Genomic DNA, 18,570 nt, shown 5'->3' with positions numbered 1-18,570 from the left:
ATGGTGCAAAAAGTGAATTTTCCCATTTTCAAGCATCTATGACTTTTCTGACCCCCTGTCATGTTTCATGAGGGGCTAGAATTCCAGGATAGTATAAATACCCCCCAAATGACCCCATTTTGGAAAGAAGACATCCCAAAGTATTCACTGAGAGGCATAATGAGTTCATAGAAGATATTATTTTTTGTCACAAGTAAGCGGAAAATGACACTTTGTGACAAAAAAAAAAAAAAAAAGTTTCCATTTCTTCTAACTTGCGACAAAAATAAAAATGAAATCTGCCACGGACTCACTATGCCCCTCTCTGAATACCTTGAAGGGTCTACTTTCCAAAATGGGTCATTTGTGGGGTGTGTTTACTGTCCTGACATTTTTGGGGGTGCTAAATTGTAAGCACCCCTGTAAAGCCTAAAGGTGCTCATTGGACTTTGGACCCCTTAGCGCAGTTAGGCTGCAAAAAAGTGCCACACATGTGGTATTGCCATACTCAGGAGAAGTAGTATAATGTGTTTTGGGGTGTATTTTTACACATACCCATGCTGGGTGGGAGAAATATCTCTGTAAATGACAATTTTTTTATTTTTTTTACACACAATTGTCCATTTACAGAGATCTTTCCCCCACTCAGCATGGGTATGTGTAAAAATACACCCCAAAACACATTGTACTACTTCTCCTGAGTACGGCGATACCACATGTGTGGCACTTTTTTGCACCCTAACTGCACTAAAGGGCCCAAAGTCCAATGAGTACCTTTAGGATTTCACAGGTCATTTTGAGAAATTTCGTTTCAAGACTACTCCTCACGGTTTAGGGCCCCTAAAATGCCAGGGCAGTATAGGAACCCCACAAATGACCCCATTCTAGAAAGAAGACACCCAAAGGTATTCCGTACGGAGTATGGTGAGTTCATAGAAGATTTTATTTTTTGTCACAAGTTAGCGGAAAATGACACTTTGTGAAAAAACACAATTAAAATCAATTTCCGCTAACTTGTGACAAAAAATAAAATCTTCTATGAACTCGCTATACTACTAACGGAATACCTTGGGGTGTCTTCTTTCTAAAAATGGGGTCATTTGTGGAGTTCCTATACTGCCCCGGCATTTTAGGGGCCCTAAACCGTGAGGTGTAGTCTTGAAACGAAATTTCTCAAAATGACCTGTGAAATCCTAAAGGTACTCATTGGACTTTGGACCCTTTAGCGCAGTTAGGGTGCAAAAAAGTGCCACACATGTGGTATCGCCGTACTCGGGAGAAGTAGTACAATGTGTTTTGGGGTGTATTTTTACACATACCCATGCTGAGTGGGAGAAATACCTCTGTAAATGGACAATTGTGTGTAAAAAAATCAAAAGATTGTCATTTACAGAGGTATTTCTCCCACCTAGCATGGGTATGTGTAAAAATACACCCCAAAACACATTATACTACTTCTCCCGAGTACGGCGATACCACATGTGTGGCACTTTTTTGCACCCTAACTGCACTAAGGGGCCCAAAGTCCAATGAGTACCTTTAGGATTTCACAGGTCATTTTTGTTTCAAGACTACTCCTCACGGTTTAGGGCCCCTAAAATGCCAGGGCAGTATAGGAACCCCACTAATGACCCCATTTTAGAAAGAAGACACCCAAGGTATTCCGTTAGGAGTATGGTGAGTTCATAGAAGTTTTTATTTTTTTGTCACAAGTTAGCGAAAATTGATTTTAATTGTTTTTTTTCACAAAGTGTCATTTTCCGCTAACTTGTGACAAAAAATAAAATCTTCTATGAACTCACCATACTCCGTACGGAATACCTTTGGGTGTCTTCTTTCTAGAATGGGGTCATTTGTGGGGTTCCTATACTGCCCTGGCATTTTAAGGGCCCTAAACCGTGAGGAGTAGTCTTGAAACCAAATGTCGCAAAATGACCTGTGAAATCCTAAAGGTCCTCATTGGACTTTGGGCCCCTTAGCGTACTTAGGGTGTAAAAAAGTGCCACACATGTGGTACCGCCGTACTCAGGAGAAGTAGTATAATGTGTTTTGGGGTGTATTTTTACACATACCCATGCTAAGTGGGAGAAATATCTCTGTAAATGACAATTGTTTGATTTTTTTTTACACACAATTGTCCATTTACATAGAAATTTCTCCCACCCAGCATGGGTATGTGTAAAAATACACCCCAAAACACATTATACTACTTTTCCTGAGTACGGCGGTACCACATGACACTTTTTTGCAGCCTAGGTGCGCTAAGGGGCCCAACGTCCTATTCACAGGTCATTTTGAGGCATTTGTTTTCTAGACTACTCCTCGCGGTTTAGGGCCCCTAAAATGCCAGGGCAGTATAGGAACCCCACAAGTGACCCCATTTTAGAAAGAAGACACCCCAAGGTATTCCGTTAGGTGTATGGCGAGTTCATAGAAGATTATATTTTTTGTCACAAGTTAGTGAAAAATGACACTTTGTGATAAAAAACCAATAAAAATCAATTTCCGCTAACTTTTGACAAAAAATAAAAATCTTCTATGAACTCGTCATACACCTAACAGAATAGCTTGGGGTGTTTTTTTTTCTAAAATGGGGTCACTTGTGGGGTTCCCATACCGCCCTGGCATTTTACGGGCCCAAAACCGTGAGTAGTCTGGAAACCAAATGTCTCAAAATGACTGTTCAGGGGTATAAGCATCTGCAAATTTTGATGACAGATGGTCTATGAGGGGGCGAATTTTGTGGAACCGGTCATAAGCAGGGTGGCCTTTTAGATGACAGGTTGTATTGGGCCTGATCTGATGGATAGGAGTGCTGGGGGGGTGACAGGAGGTGATTGATGGGTGTCTCAGGGGGTGGTTAGAGGGGAAAATAGATGCAATCAATGCACTGGGGAGGTGATCGGAAGGGGGATCTGAGGGTTTGGTCGAGTGATCAGGAGCCCACACGGGGCAAATTAGGGCCTGATCTGATGGGTAGGTGTGCTAGGGGGTGACAGGAGGTGATTGATGGGTGTCTCAAGGTGTGATTAGAGGGGGGAATAGATGCAAGCAATGCACTGGCGAGGTGATCAGGGCTGGGGTCTGAGGGCATTCTGAGGGTGTGGGCGGGTGATTGAGTGCCCTAGGGGCAGATAGGGGTCTAATCTGATAGGTAGCAGTGACAGGGGGTGATTGATGGGTAATTAGTGGGTGTTTAGGGTAGAGAACAGATATAAACACTGCACTTGGGAGGTGATCGGACGTCGGATCTGCGGGCGATCTATTGGTGTGGGTGGGTGATCAGATTGCCCGCAAGGGGCAGGTTAGGGGCTGATTGATGGGTGGCAGTGACAGCGGGTGATTGATGGGTGGCAGTGACAGGGGGTGATTGATGGGTGGCAGTGACAGGGGGTGATTGATGGGTGATTGATAGGTGATTGACAGGTGATTGACAGGTAATCAGTGGGTTATTACAGGGGAGAACAGATGTAAATATTGCACTGGCGAATTGATAAGGGGGGGGGGGTCTGAGGGCAATCTGAGCGTGTGGGCGGGTGATTGGGTGCCCGCAAGGGGCAGATTAGGGTCTGATCTGATAGGTAACAGTGACAGGTGGTGATAGGGGGTGATTGATGGGTAATTAGTGGGTGTTTAGAGGAGAGAATAGATGTAAACAATGGATTTGGGAGGTGATCTGATGTCGGATCTGCGGGCGATCTATTGGTGTGGGGGGGTGATCAGATTGCCCGCAAGGGGCAGGTTAGGGGCTGATTGATGGGTGGCAGTGACAGGGGGTGATTGACAGGTGATTGACAGGTGATCAGGGGGGATAGATGCATACAGTACCGGGGGGGGGGGGGTGATCAGGAGGGAGCAGGGGGCAGGATAAAAAAAAAAATAGCATTGACAGATAGTGACAGGGAGTGATTGATGGGTGATTAGGGGGGTGATTGGGTGCAAACAGGGGTCTGGGGGTGGGCAGGGGGGGGGTCTGATGGGTGCTGTGGGCGATCTGGGGCAGGGGTGGAGGGGAAATCAGTGTGCTTGGTGCAGACTAGGGTGGCTGCAGCCTGCCCTGGTGGTCCCTCGGACACTGGGACCACCAGGGCAGGAGGCAGCCTGTATAATACACTTTGTAAACATTACAAAGTGTATTATACACTTTGTATGCGGCGATCTTCGGGTTAACATCCCGCCGGCGCTTCCGTATGGCCGGCGGGATGTTGCGGCGGGTGAGCGGCGCCAGGCGGAGGCGGAGGATCGCGTCACTGATGACGCGATCGCTCCGCCCATGCCCCTACAAGGACCGCCGCCATTTGTCTATACGGCGGTCCTTGCGGGGTGCACTTCCCGGCCGCCAATTGTATATACGGCGGTCGGGAAGTGGTTAACACAATGTAACAAATTTTATTTTAAAAAATCCCCCCGGGGCGATGTGATCCCTGTGGCGGCTAGCCCAACGCTGTGTCGGGCATACCGCCAGGGAGGTTAATAGTCTGGCAGCAGTATTCTGCATCAGCTTTAGGCGGTGTAGAGAGCATTACAGTATTCCAGTCGGGATGTAATAAAGGCATGAACTAAGGTTGGCAGATCTTCTGGGGGGATAAGGTGCTTGATTTTTGCGATGTTCTTCAGGAGAAAATAGGATGATTTCACCACAGCAGAGATGTGAGTTGAAGTTTAAATCCCCATCAATAAGAACTACCAGACTATGCACATGCTCAGAGCTGTGTAAATTGGTGCCTCTTATTCCCAGTGGTGCAGACTGCAAGTTAAGTTGCTTTGTTGTCATGCGCTGCCCTCCGATCAGGACTTCAGTTTTATTTGCATTTTATCTGCTGGCACGTCCCAACGCCGTGTCATGTGACATCCTGTTGCCATGGAGACCGCTGGATTCGGCAATCAGATGAGTTTTAAGTTCCACTGTTTCCACCTGCTCACAACTCTGCAGGGGATGGAGGGAGGAATTTAAGAAATGCGGCCTGTGGAGCGCAGCATGCGGGGTGGGCTGTGCAAAGTTTGCCCAGCCCTGGAATAGCTGCTGGCACGTTGTTTACCATTGTTTGTGCAAACGCCATGCTCGATTGCACTGTATCCTGTCATCTTGTTTTTCCCTGGACAATATATGTAGTATCCAGGGTCGGGGTAACCGCAGGGCTTCCGAGTCCCCCTGTGGGGATAAAATGTGTGGCAAAAATCAAGCAGAGGAAAGTGCCACTGGAAGTTGCCAAATGGTTTTGTGCTTGCTTGCAGAAAGGCATTTGAATATTGACGCCGGATGGCTGGTTCAGACGTCCGTCTGATCCAGTCCTTAGGACCCTTTCACATGAAGAGTTGATAGGCAGTGAAAAGACTGTTGAACTCTCACAACTGCTTGCTGCTGCCTGGTAAATTCTCACTGCTGCTTGGTAACTGCTCTCTACTGCTTGGCAACTGCTCACTAAGCATGCAGTTCAACTGCCCATGTGAAAGGGTCCTTATCTACCCAACGACCGCGTCACGCCAATGGGCGTGAATGCGGCAGCCCCAGGACCAATTGGCGTCAGGTCCTGGAGCCAGCTACTGCAAGAGATCTCGTGCAGGCTGCACGCGCATCCCCTGCTTGGGGGGCGGAGCTCCACCCCGCCTTCAGCCTCCGAGCAGCGAGGGAGACTGTTAGACAGCGTAATCGCTGTCTATTTACATGTACAGCGCTGCAATCTGGAGCAGCGCTGTACTCGGGACAGCCGTGTGACACAGCTGTCCCCTCCATAGGCTGGGGAGTGATCAGATGTCATAGGCTAAAGCCTATGACAGACGATCACGCTGATTGGCTGGCGGGGAAGAGTGCAGGGGAAAGTAAATTTTAAAAAAAGGCAAATTTATTAAAAAATAAACATTTATAAAAAAATAAAAATAAACAACTGTGAAGCGATCAGACCCCACCAACTGTTGGTGGGGGGAAGATCACTTGTGTGCTGTGTTGTGTGGCCCTGCAGCTTGGCCTTAAAGCTGCAGTGGCCAATTAAGTAAAAAAAAGCCTGGTCTTTAGGGGGGTTTAACACTGCTGCCTTCAAGTTGTTAAGCAGGTATATAGATTGGATGTTCTCACTTCACTGGCTGTATGAAATTGCCTGTGCAATATTATAATTCTAAAGGCTCCATGCTTTCAGAAAACATATAGCTTAGAGATTTTTTTAAACAACTGCCAGTCTATACTGTGTGTTTCTTTGCTAGATTGGCCACCAGAGGTGCAAAAGGCCTGGCAGTAAAATGGTTAAAGGCATACAAGATACATTTCAGAAATGGTCACCTACCACTTTTTCTGGACAGTTTACCCTTGGGGTTTTTACTTGATATTCCAGCGGTGGAGGAAGAGCACAGCTAGGAGGAGCTGTGACTGGAGGTGATGGGTCCTCTACCTGGGCAGCTTCCCCTTCTCCCTCACTCCGATTGCCTACCACGGGCTGCGGAGGTGCAGCCTTGTCTTCTGCACCTTCTGGATTGGAACGCGTGCGAGGTCTCTGCTCTTCTGTTCGCTCCCCATCATCTGCAGGCTCAGAGGTGTCCATGCTACACGTTTCTTCTGTTGGGCTATCCAGCTTGGTGGTGGATTATGCAAAAAAAAAATGTTGAATGCTTTGAATCTTTGAATATACCTTCAAGAGAAAAAAAAATACATATTAACTTATGGCTGAATACATTTATAATTTCTGAAATTACTTCTAATATTGCAAACGTAAATGTAAAAAAAATAGTATTAATAAGAATTTATATAGTGCCAATATGTTCTATGGTGCTGTACAATGGACAATACATTGAACATGCAGATGTAGAAACAATAAAGACAATACAGATAACTGAACAGCTCACATTGGGCTCTATTCTCAATGATTTACCGCATGCGGAAATGCATTTGCGGTAAATTCCTGACTGAAAAAAAACCATCTTGATATTCACAAATGTTTACGCATGAAATTTACTGCATGCGTAAAATTTTACGCATAAATTACCCGCATGCGTAAAAAATGCGGTAAAAGTCCGCAAAAGTCGGTAGTTTTCGCAAAAAAAATAAAAATTCACAAAAAAAAAAAAAAAAGAGGCGCCTTATTTCTGACTTAACGACCAAATTTTTATCACCTACTAGTACTTGGTGATATATTTCGCTTCCCATTGACTTAAATGGAGTCTGGAGCCTTGAGTGCTGTGTTTGCTGGACTTTTTTTTTAATGCAACTTTTTTTCCGCATTGTTTCCGCATGTTTACTATGTAATTAAGCATGTTTCCCAAATTTTTTTACGCATTGTTCCCACATGCGGGAAACATGCAGAACATTTTTAGTGAATGTGGAAAAAATGCGGAATTTATCACATGCGGTAATATAGCAGTAAAAAATCTCTTACCGCATGTGTGATTGAGAATAGAGGAGGATGTGCTACAACACCTTCGCAGACTCAATCCCAGGAAAGCCTCAGGCCCGGACGGGGTGTCCTCACTCTGCCTGAGAACTTGCGCAAACCTACTAGCTCCCATCCTCACCTCTCTCTACAACAGATCCCTATCAGAAGGGAAGGTCCCCCCTGCTTCAAAAGGTCCACAATCATACCAGTCCCCAAAAAAACAGGGAACATGGAGCTCAACAACTTTAGACCTGTAGCCCTGACCCCCATCATCATGAAGGTATTCGAGAAGATACTGCTGGCCCACCTGAAGCACTCCACCAATACCCTCCTCGAACCACACCAGTTTGCCTACAGGGAAAACCGATCAGTAGAAGATGCCATCAATGTCAGCCTGGCATACATCTCGGAGCATCTTGACAAGCCAGGAGCCTACGCCAGGGTCCTTTTCCTAGACTTCAGCTCGGCTTTTAACACCATCTGTCCGGACATTCTGATCGACAATCTTGCGCACCTCGGGGCAGATTCCCTCCTCTGCAGGTGGATTAAAGACTTTCTAACAGGACACAACGGGTCAAGCTTGGTTGTCGCATCTCCAGCGAGAGAACCACGAACGTTGGCGCACCGCAAGGGTGCGTACTGTCTCCACTCCTGTTCTCGCTGTATACTAATAACTGCACCTCAGCTACTGACTCTGTCAAAGTTATTAAATTTGCAGATGATACCACGCTTATTGGCCTCATTGATAGAAACGGGGAGGATGCTTATTGAAATGAAATTGAGAAGATCTGTGATTGGTGCAAGGCCAACAATCTTGTTCTCAACACGGCAAAGACCGTGGAACTGATTGTGGACTTCAGGAAACTCCCTCCTGCCCCTCTCCCTGTGCTCATCGACGGGTCCGAGGTCTCCAGAGTTCAAAGCGTCCGGTTCCTGGGCACAACCATAACAAGCAACCTCCAATGGGAGCAGCACATTACCAGTACTCAGAAGAAAGCACAGCAGAGGTTATTCTTCCTACGACAATTGAAGAAATTCGGGATGGCACGGGAGCTGCTTACCAGCTTTTACATCGCGACCATTGAATCCATCCTCTGCTGCTCCATCATCGTCTGGTATGCAGGAGCAACCGCTAGGGACAAATACAGACTCCACAGAGTGATAAACGCAGCAGAAAAGATCATTGGCACCCACCTGCCATCCCTAGATCTCCTCTACTCCATGAGAATGAAGACAAGGGCCTCCATTGGGACTTCGAGCCCCTACCACTGGGACGCCGTTTCAGATCCATCCCCTCCAAAACCACCAGGTGCATGAACACCTTCTTCCCTGTAATGCTATGTTTTTGGCGTTGCTAAGGCCTCACACTCGACTCACACCAGCCTACAGGCCGGGTAAATACATAGCTTACAACTTCACACTGTATTAGGATATTTATTCAATTATTTACAGGTATAGCAGTGAATCATGGATAAGTAATAGAGTAAAGAATCAATACATTACCGGATATTGCATCATCACTCCGTATCGGGGGACCAGCGATCGTCAGGAGGCAGCGCATACACAACATCACACAACTCGTCAGTAGTGGAGAGTCCCATCAGAGCAAGGGAAATCTCTCTGTCTTATACTCATAGCTCCACCCATTTTCCCTATTGCATCCTGGGGATGCTCAGGCATGAGCTTCACTACGGTTGGATGACTTATAGTCAATATTTTCATGAACAGGACTAGTTCTAGTTAAGTCGTGCAATCCCTGAAACAGTTAATTCAGGGTTACGCGCTTATTGCAACACAATGTTATATAACCATATCACGTGCCACGCATGCTCAGTATTTGCTGTGATAGGGTGTAGTCGGCCTTCAGCCTATCCACAACGTGGAAGTATGATTCATCCCTCGTGATCACTGCGTGATCGCAGCGCAAACAACATGTTTTCATAACCTAAAATAGCCTTTATTCTGTCAATGGTTTTCTATGGAGAATGGTCTCATCACTACTAAAAAATACAAAATATATCCTCTCTGCCTACAGACTAGCTTGCTAATGTGTTTCTCACCTAACAGCCAGTCATTCACACAGGCTCTTCAGACTTGTATCACATTCCCCCAAGCAGTTCTCCTGTTGAACTCACTGAACTTGAGACCCCCCCCCCCCTCCCCCAGTCTACACCACTGAGACTCTCTAGCCCTCAGGGCAAACCTTCCTCGCAGCCGCAAACTCTGACTGTCCCAAGACCCAAGCTTGAGCAGCCCTGCTCACACGTTGACCTTGTATGTTTTGCTTTGCTTGCTTATGTCTGTCCTGTGTTGTTATATGTTTCCGAACTGCCATTTGCCATGTGAACCACAAGCAATTCCAGGTACACGATCCAGTGTACTTGGCAAGAATAAATATGATTCTGATTCAGATATACTCTGTGTATGTGTACTGTGTAGCAGTTCGAGAGGGTGCGGTCCACCCAATCATGGTAGTGCAATTTCACTATGAGGTCTCCTGCTGAGTCCAATAAATTAATAAAAATTAAAATAGCGGTCCAACTAGTGCACACATTTTGATCCAAGTAAATCAAATCAGGATCACGATTGGCTGCTGCTTAAGTAGATATATTTTCTTCCCGCTCGTGTGTAACACACATTAGAGTGTAAGCTCGCAAGGGCAGGGTCATCCTCCTAATTTTTACTGTTTTTGTAACAATATTTGTGCTGCTTGGAACTCTGCTGTACATTTGTTAGTTGTATCTATGTTCCCATTGTCGTCTTATTGTGCTTTGTAAAGCGCTGCGGAATATGTTGGCGCTATATAAATAAAAAATAATAATAACACTAACCCCCTCCTCTGGGTTGCAGATTCTAAGGCCACGTACACACTTCCAACAGATGTCCCCCCCGTCGGCCGACATCACAGGGCTGTGCTGCACAAACGTGTCATCTGTGTAGCTGACCACGCACTGTGTTGCTATGTGTGACTGTACAAACAATGGGATTGGCATTGCTAGGGGTAAGCTCATCGACCCAGTGGATCGCTTGTGGGTTGGGGGTCACCAGCTGCCATACACAAACCTGATTATCAGCGGAGACAGTCGTTATCAGGCATGTGTATGGACCTTAAAGGACAACTGCAGTGAGAGGGATACGGAGGCTGCCATATTTATTTCCTTTTAAGCAATACCAGTCGCCTGGCTGTCCTGCTGATCTTCTGCCTCTAATACTTTTAGCCATAGCCCCTGAACAAGCATGTAACAGAACAGGTGTTTCTGACATTCAGTTCTGACAAAATTAGTTGCATGCTTGTTTCTGGTGTGATTCAAACACTACTGCAGGCAAATAGATCAGCAGGGCTGGCAGGCAACTGGTATAGTTAAAAGGGGTTCTGTGTTTTTTGTTTTTTAAACAAAAACTGACACTTACCTGGGGCTTCTACTGGCTCCCTGCAGCTGTCATGTGCCCGCGCCGTCCTCTACAATCCTCCGTTCCCCGCCGCCAGTCACCGTCTTTTTTCGTCTAACTAGACAAATACAACTGCAGCTGCACACTTCCTCGCTCCAGTTTCCAGGAGCTTCCTGCATAGGCACAGTACGAGAACTTCATAGAGCGCCTGCACAGGAAGCTCCTGGAGACGTGAGCGAGGACGCACGCAGCCGTATTCATCTAGTTAGACTAATAATTAGACGGTGAAGGGTGGTGGGGAACGGAAGATCATAGAGGACGGCGCAGGCACATGACAGCTGCAGGGGGCCAGTAAAAGCCACAGATTAGTGTCACTTTTTGTTTTAAAAAAGCCCCACAGAACCACTTAAATGAAAATAAATATGACTGCTTCCATATTCTTATTACTTCATTTGTCCTTTAACAAGTTAAAAAAATAAAAGTGCTATGACATCGGCTTCACAGGAAGTGAAAAACAAGTAAAATAACATGCAACACATCCTTATGCACATCTCGTGGATTATCTCTATTGCTAGATAACTGTCCCAGAATCCCACACGGTCATCATTTGGCAAGCAGAGCCTACTTTGCTTTTACCAGATAATGATGAAGAGTTTAGTTGGGCTTCAAACTCCTGATTGTTTGCACATTAGGTTGCTTGTTTGACAGAAGGTGACAGCTGTTTTGAAGGAGAACCCATGAAGTTTGACCATAAGTAAATGAGTCCTGTATATGTGAAATGGTTATCGCCAGCAGACTTCTCAAGGACTGTTAGGGGATGCCTCAATCATACAGGTGAGATACGTTATATGAACTTACACCCTCCGGCTAATGAACTGTAGATATGCTGCCACCCTGAAAGCAATAACAAGTACTGAGTGCCAGCAGAATAGTCACAGCTACATACAACATACTGCAGGAGTCCCTACGGGTAGTCCCTGGTTCATTGCTTACGCCTCGGGAAACCCTAATCATGTCACAGAAAGGCATTAGATAACAAGTAGTATCTTTACAAACCTCTAAAACGGCCGACCAGTATCTTCCTGCTTTGTATTCTATTCTACCCTACAACCCGGAAGCGGCCATCTTTAGTCAGGAAGTAGCAAGGATTCTGGGACCTGTAGTTTTCACGTGACTGGTCCATGTGTTGCTTGGCAACTCCGAAGTGAACTTCAGGAGAGATTCCTGCGCTGTTATTGTGTAACTGGGCTTCCAGCCCAGAAAAATAAATCATTTGTCTAGTCTAGTGGGAGAGATGAAAACACAGTAAAGGGTGATGACGTTTACTGCAGGCGCTCACCTAGTCTATTACGTTTATGTTACATGTAAATCCAATCACATTAGAAAAGCAAGGTTTGATGAATCATCAATTTATGTAATTTGACAAGCAGTTTTAATCCCAGATTTCCAAGCAGATCATTTTCGATCCATTACTTGAATAATTTACATTGTTTTCATGTGGTTTCCACTGATCAGAAAATTCCTGTACATATTTGGCCACTAGAGTGAGTAGTTTCCCTTTGGGAACCTCATTTGGCAAAGTCTGAGCTGGAATTTTGCAATAAGTTATCTGATGGCTTAATTAATTAAAGAGAATCTGAAATAGCGTAAATGGAAGTAAATATACATACATGGGCTTCATCCAGCCCCCTCCAAGCTTATCGGTCCCCTGCTGTCCTTCTGTGCCGCCAGGATCATCAGCAATTTGTCCTGGAAATCCTCTGGGGAGTACTGTGTGGCCCGCCGCGAATGCACCCCCATCAAGCTCTCGACACAGGCAGTGTTCTGCTCCTGTGCAGTATTACTGCCTCTGGAGCGCGCATGGCCGGACTGCGCCTGCGCCGTCTGGTCCCGACTGAAGGATTTTCCAGGGCAAATTGCAGAGGATCCAGGCTACGCAGAAACAGTGGTGTAGCAATAGGGGTTGCAGAGGTACTGGTAGCCACTGCATCGGGGCCCTTGGGCTAGAGGGGCCCCATAAGGCCCTCCCTCAACTGCAGTATTAGCTCTTTACTGGTCCTGAGCTTGTAATAATCACTTCTATAGATGCTTTGAATGATAAAAATCATTAACAAGCTGCTCCCCATGCCCTTCTTGCACCTCTGACACTGTGGTTGTCCTTGGCAGGTTTTAGTGCGCCGTATCAAATGTTATGTATAAAGTGCTGAGGGGGCCCCATGTGTAACTCGCACTGGGGTCCCTAGCTCCTAAGCTACGCCACTGCGCAGAAGTATGGAGAGGGAACTGTCAGGCTGGAGAAGGCCCCAGGTATGTATAATTTTTTCCTTTTATGCCATCTTAGGGCGTATCTATTATACAGCCGCTGGGAGATTTGGGTGCAAGGTAAAGCTAATAAATGGCTTACCCTGCTCCTGCACAACTCCCGGTGGTGTTAATTACCCCCTCCAAGTCGGCATGGATAATGGGGGAAAGTTGCAATTCGGTTTCCAGCTATTGCTGGCAGCTGAATTACAGTGTTTTGGTAGGAATACGTGCTCCGACTTTTGAAGGCGCCGTGCCCAAAGTACTCACTGGGCTCGATCCTGAAACGTGCACGTGATCGCGAGCAAACCTTCGCTTATCACGCAAAATTACGCTGTGTGCATGAAAACCTTTGTGCGCGGCAGATCGCCTGATAACTGCTGTGATAGCAGTTATTACGCTTTAGTGAATCGAGCCCACTGGGCGCTGCTATAGCCGAAATTCCTATTACGGCCTATGGTGGCGCTGGCTGCACCCAAATCTCTTGCGCTCCATCTCAGGTACCCTTTAAAGCTGATCTATGGAGGGCAATCTTGCGCTGGTGTGTTGGGAGATGCTGGATTCTGCTGGACGAGCCCACTAGAGCTGCTTCTCCTCAGTGCCCGGCTGTATGGCACGCTTGGTGAAAGGAAACAAAAAAAGGGGGGTGGGAGAGGCACTCTATAGTGTGTTATCCTTTTATTAGTAAGATCGCAGATAAAGTTGCACTTACATGAAGTAAGACGTTTTCAAGCATATAGAGGGACAAGCCCTGTGTGGTCCGCGGGAGGCAGCCTAACCACGCTGTGACCTGCAGCGGTGTGCTCCGTGTGGTGGCAGACAGACGCCGGCTCTCGCTCTTCTCCCACGGCACTTCCATGTGCCAGTGACATCACAACGCGTTTCGGCAGGTGATCGTGCACATGTCGGATTAAATGTAAAGTGGTAGTCATGGCAACGCGCACTAAGGTGCGCCTGTGCAATGGCTAGACCCGATAAGCCCCGACGGCCGCGTCATATGATGCGTGATGCGTACGTTGGTATGGGGCGTGTGGGAGCGGCGGTCAGGTGGCTGTGGCCACCAAACAGAGACGTAGTGGGAAGGGCCTGGCTCTCAGAGTGCCTCTATTCGTCATGACAACGCTGGAGCCAGGCGGGGGTAAGAATGACAGGTTGTCTCTCGGGATACAAAGCACAACTCGTATTTAAAAACATGAAAAAAAATTATTATTATTATTATTTTTTATTTATAAAGCGCCAACATCTTCCGTAGCGCTGTACATAGTACAAAAAAATAATGGGGAACAATATACATAAGAAATACAAGACACTGTACAGTCATGACATTTAAAAGAATAAATACAAATACATACATAGTTGATGAGTAGTTGGTACATGTACATATGTTAAAATGACAGCAGTATGAGAAACACTAGGAGGAGGTCCCTGCCCTTGCGAGCTTAGTGGGGAGGAAACAAAAGGGAAGGAAACACAACAACACCATAAACAACATCATAAACACACAAACCTTAAAAAATGATGAAGATAAAAAATAAATAATAATAATAAAAACATTATTGAAAGTGGATGAAAAAATAAAAAGCAATAGATACATAATGAGTGGTAGTGGTGTATAGTGGTGCTGGGGGTATTGAAACATCAAACGTTGAGCCCTCATGTGTGCACAGCGGAACGCTACGCGCACAGTGTAGAAATGGGGGTTTGTGGTAATACGTATCGGATGGTAATTCATGGAGTAAAATGGAATAAAAGTGACGGGCGTGAAGGACATAATGGTGGAGCCCTGCAAGTGTATGCGGTAAATGGCACTGAAAGAAAAGGTATATATATATATATATATATATATATATATATATATATATATATATATATATATATATATATATATATATATATATATATATATATATATATACACACACACACACATATGCACATGTGGCAAAGATTCTGATTACAGAACACAGGGCACCCATCTAACAAAGAAATTCTTGGACAAAGGCTATGACAGAACCATGATAGAAGGAGCCCTGAAAGAATATGGGGGGAAAAGGGTCGAAAAGAAAACTACCGACTCTAATTCTATCAATAACGATCCCACCAGAAAGGGTCCTAACTTCATCACCACCTACAACGGTAAAGCAAATGAGATCAATAGAATTATCCAAGGAAATTGGCCGCTACTTTTGAGAGATCCTGTTCTCTACCCCATGTTTGAAACGCTTGATGTTTCAATACCCCCAGCACCACTATACACCACTACCACACATTATGTATCTATTGCTTTTTATTTTTTCATCCACTTTCAATAGTGTTTTTATTATTATTAATTTATTTAATTTAATCTGACGTGTGCACGCCAGTGACAATCACCTGATGAAGGCGTGGACATGCCAAAACGAGTTGTGACATCACGGGCACACGGAAGTGCCGCGGGAAAAGAGCGAGAGCTGGCGTCCGTCTGCCACCACACGGAGCACACCGCTGTGAGACATGAGAATAAGCCCTAGCAGGAATTCCTAGCATGCTTGAAATGTAAGACATCCTCGAATGTAAGCCCTAGCAGCAGCCCACATGACACCAGCAAGTCAGGCTCAATACAAAGCCTGGATACAGGAGAGCAGCAGTATAATGTGAGTTCTACAGTCCTGTATATGTCAGGCAATTTGTGTTGTTTTTGTAGCCATCCCTCCTGATCTGTCCTGATAAGCATCAGCAGCACTTCACCTCTTCACCTTTTCCCAGGACACACAGCTTATCCTATCATAGCTCTGGGGAGCCTGACAGAGGTCTCTGCCTGCAAGAAATAGACTCTTACCCACATGATCAGCAGAATCAATTTCTTGTAAGTGAGAGCCAATATCTGCAAACCACAACATCTGTGCATGCTGCTTGTGTTTCAGCATGGCATGCAGTATATACATTTTGTATAGGAAAACTACCAGTGTTTCCCCCAAAAATAAAATATCCTATGAAAATAAGCCCTAGCACATCTCTTGGAGCAAAAATTAATATAAGACAATGTCTTATTTTTGGGGGAAACACGGTACCCCTAATGCCATATTTTATTAATAGCTGAGCTTGTGACAGACTGTTTCCCCAGCCTGCACGTCTGTAGCAATCAGATGCATTCACTAGGGCGACAGTTTGGGGGGCCATAGTGCTGTACAGAGATGCATCGCTCGCAATGACAGTGTGATGATCCGCTCAGCTGGCTGCACAGGCAGACAGCTGTTTTTCCATTCCTCTAGTCTGTGGGCTGCAGGTCTCTGGAACAGAGACCTGTCTTTCCATTGCAAGTTTCTGGTCTGTTCTCTTGCTGGGGAATTTGCATACATTCGTTATGCAAATCCCCTACCTGCCTTCTTTGATGACTGGCACTATTAGAGCTTTATGTTTCCCAGAAGGCTTTGCTGGTCATTTCCCTTCCATGGTTTGTTCCTGATGGACACTGCTGGAGTGTCAGCCATTGCTATCTAGTATAGTTAATTCCTGGGGGTTGCTTTAGGCTCCCCTTCTAGCCCAGTCAGGTTGTATTATCTGTATTATCTCTTCAGCCTATCTGGACGAGTATACTAATCCAGATAGGCGCCACTTAAGTCTAACTGGACATGTATCCGCGTCCAGTGTTTAAAGTGGATCCGAGATAAACTTTTACTCATTACATAATTGTGTTCCTTTCATATAGTTTATAGGGCATTCCTCAAGCCAAATACTTTTTTTGTTTTGTTTTAACACTCTAATTCCCTATAAACTAAACAAGTCTCGCCCACAGTTTTCAGAGTGCCAAGGCGTTTCTCAGACTCATGTAGCAAGGGCTTATGGGAGCTCAGTCTGGGTAGGAGGAGGAGGTTACGAACCAGACATTTCAGAGGCAGAGGGGAGGAGGGCGGAGGAGAGGGGATTGAGCTGAGGGCTGCAGGTGCTATCAGCTTCCCTTTCTGTAATGTGACAAACAGAACATGGCTGCCCTCATTGTAACACAGGAATAAATAAGCATAAACTGTTGAAGCTGTTCGATTTGCTGTATAAACTTCTAAACTTTAGATAATATATATAGACAACTTACTTGTCATAGTTAGTTTTTCATCTCGGATCCACTTTAAGCACCAGGTGCGCGACCGCTGGTCTGCAGTATTTTCGTGTCGGCGGTTGGGGAAGGGAAGCAAGGCTTCCCCGAACCAACCACAGTGCGTGTAATGAATGGACATTTTAGGTTCTCTGGGGGGGGGGGGGGGGGGGGGGATGGCGAGGACCGCCATTTTGTCTGCGGCTTCCGGGGGATCCCCTGATAAGAGCTGATGTGGTTGAGAGCCACTGCCTTAGGGCCTTCTGGCTTTTTTTTTTAAACCATTTCAGCCCGTGGGTTGTTTTTACCTTATGGAGGAGAGGAATTTTCACATTTCAGCGCTTCTCCCATTAATTCCCTAATAACTTTATCACACCTTATCACAACAAAATGATCTATACCTTGTTTTTTTCGCAACCATTAAGGATTTCTTTGGGTGGTACCTTTTGCTAAGAATTATTTTATTCTAAATGCATTTTAATGGGAATAATAAGAAAAAACTACATTATTTCTCAGTTTTCGGCCAATATAGTTTTAAAATAATACATTCTGGTGTAATTAAAATCCACACATTTTATTTACCCATTTGTCCCAGTTATTGCAACATTTAAATTATATTCCTAGTACAATGTATGTTGACAATATTTTATTTGAAAGTAAAGGTGCATTTACAAGCCCATGATTTAAAAAATAACAGTAATATCCCCTCTTGACATACATATTAAAAAAGTATGGGAGGGAAAGATTTAATTTTACATGTAAATGTGGGACTTTAAAAAAAAAAAAAAATTGTATGTATGTGTAATTTTTTGCTATTTGGCCACAAGATGTACTTGTGCGTTCCTTTCTGTTGCTTACTATTAGTACATGATACAGGAAGCAATGCTTGGCCTTGTTGCTTTGTGTTTTTGTGAATGATGCGGCATCTCATTGATCGCTGGCACTCATTCACACGGGTACTTAGATGAATGAATGGGAACTGCATTCCCATTCATTCATCCCCCATCTACCGATCTGTGGCTAAAACGAGTGCGGGAACGAGCGGGAGTGCACGGCGGCAAGGGAGGAGTATCTACGTCCCTGCAAGATAAAACAGGGACATAGATACCTCTGCCGGGGGAGGGGAAGTGGATAAACAGAAGATGAAAATTATTTCCTAGGAGAAAACATACTGTAGTTGAAAAAGTGAATTGAATCGGGCCCATAATGTTGGTCTGTTCTACCTGAAATTCGAGCCTTCCTGGCAAATACCGGAACGAGACTGTGAGAAAATGCGGAAAAGCCGCCGCGTGCGCTCAGAGCAAGGCGGCGGATTCCGCGTCCAACGCGGCGGTTTGCACGCGTAGGCCTACATCTGCCAGTATGGCTGAACGCGGAGAAACCGCCGCATGCCTTGATAGCGGTGCGGCTGGTTCCACGGCCAGCGCGGCAGGTGGCACGCAAGACATGTCTGGTGTGGCTGGGACTGAT

The 18,570-nt window shown here is 45.5% G+C and overlaps 2 protein-coding genes across 11 annotated transcripts in view; one reads left to right on the top strand and one right to left on the bottom strand.

Moving 5' to 3' along the window:
* The window catches only part of BABAM1 (BRISC and BRCA1 A complex member 1), a 31,601-nt gene extending 19,021 nt beyond the window's left edge, over positions 1 to 12,580 (bottom strand). Inside the window, exons 1-2 of one of the 3 annotated variants that reach the window (XM_068234157.1) lie at positions 12,401 to 12,580; positions 6,258 to 6,599 (exon numbers count right to left, since the gene is read on the bottom strand). In XM_068234157.1, the coding sequence (XP_068090258.1) occupies positions 6,258 to 6,512 (255 nt within the window). In that variant the 5' untranslated portion in view covers positions 6,513 to 6,599; positions 12,401 to 12,580. Of the gene's footprint in view, positions 1 to 6,257; positions 6,600 to 11,588; positions 11,667 to 11,786; positions 11,978 to 12,400 lie in introns of those variants that run through there. The other 2 variants (XM_068234156.1, XM_068234158.1) reach the window with 2 other exon arrangements.
* The window catches only part of USHBP1 (USH1 protein network component harmonin binding protein 1), a 64,898-nt gene that overhangs the window by 3,530 nt on the left and 42,798 nt on the right, over positions 1 to 18,570 (top strand). For 3 of the 8 annotated variants that reach the window (XM_068234148.1, XM_068234146.1, XM_068234149.1), the window contains exon 1: positions 11,925 to 13,037. The exons of 1 other annotated variant lie outside the window; for it this stretch is intronic. In XM_068234148.1, the coding sequence (XP_068090249.1) occupies positions 13,002 to 13,037 (36 nt within the window). In that variant the 5' untranslated portion in view covers positions 11,925 to 13,001. Of the gene's footprint in view, positions 1 to 11,924; positions 13,038 to 15,547; positions 15,877 to 18,570 lie in introns of those variants that run through there. 4 more of the 8 variants (XM_068234147.1, XM_068234153.1, XM_068234152.1 and 1 more) reach the window with 4 other exon arrangements.

The sequence above is a fragment of the Hyperolius riggenbachi genome, chromosome 1 (assembly GCF_040937935.1).
Source record: "Hyperolius riggenbachi isolate aHypRig1 chromosome 1, aHypRig1.pri, whole genome shotgun sequence".
NCBI lineage: Eukaryota > Metazoa > Chordata > Amphibia > Anura > Hyperoliidae > Hyperolius > Hyperolius riggenbachi.
Note: the sequence above shows the minus strand (reverse complement) of the source record. Positions and strands in the feature narration are given on the sequence as shown.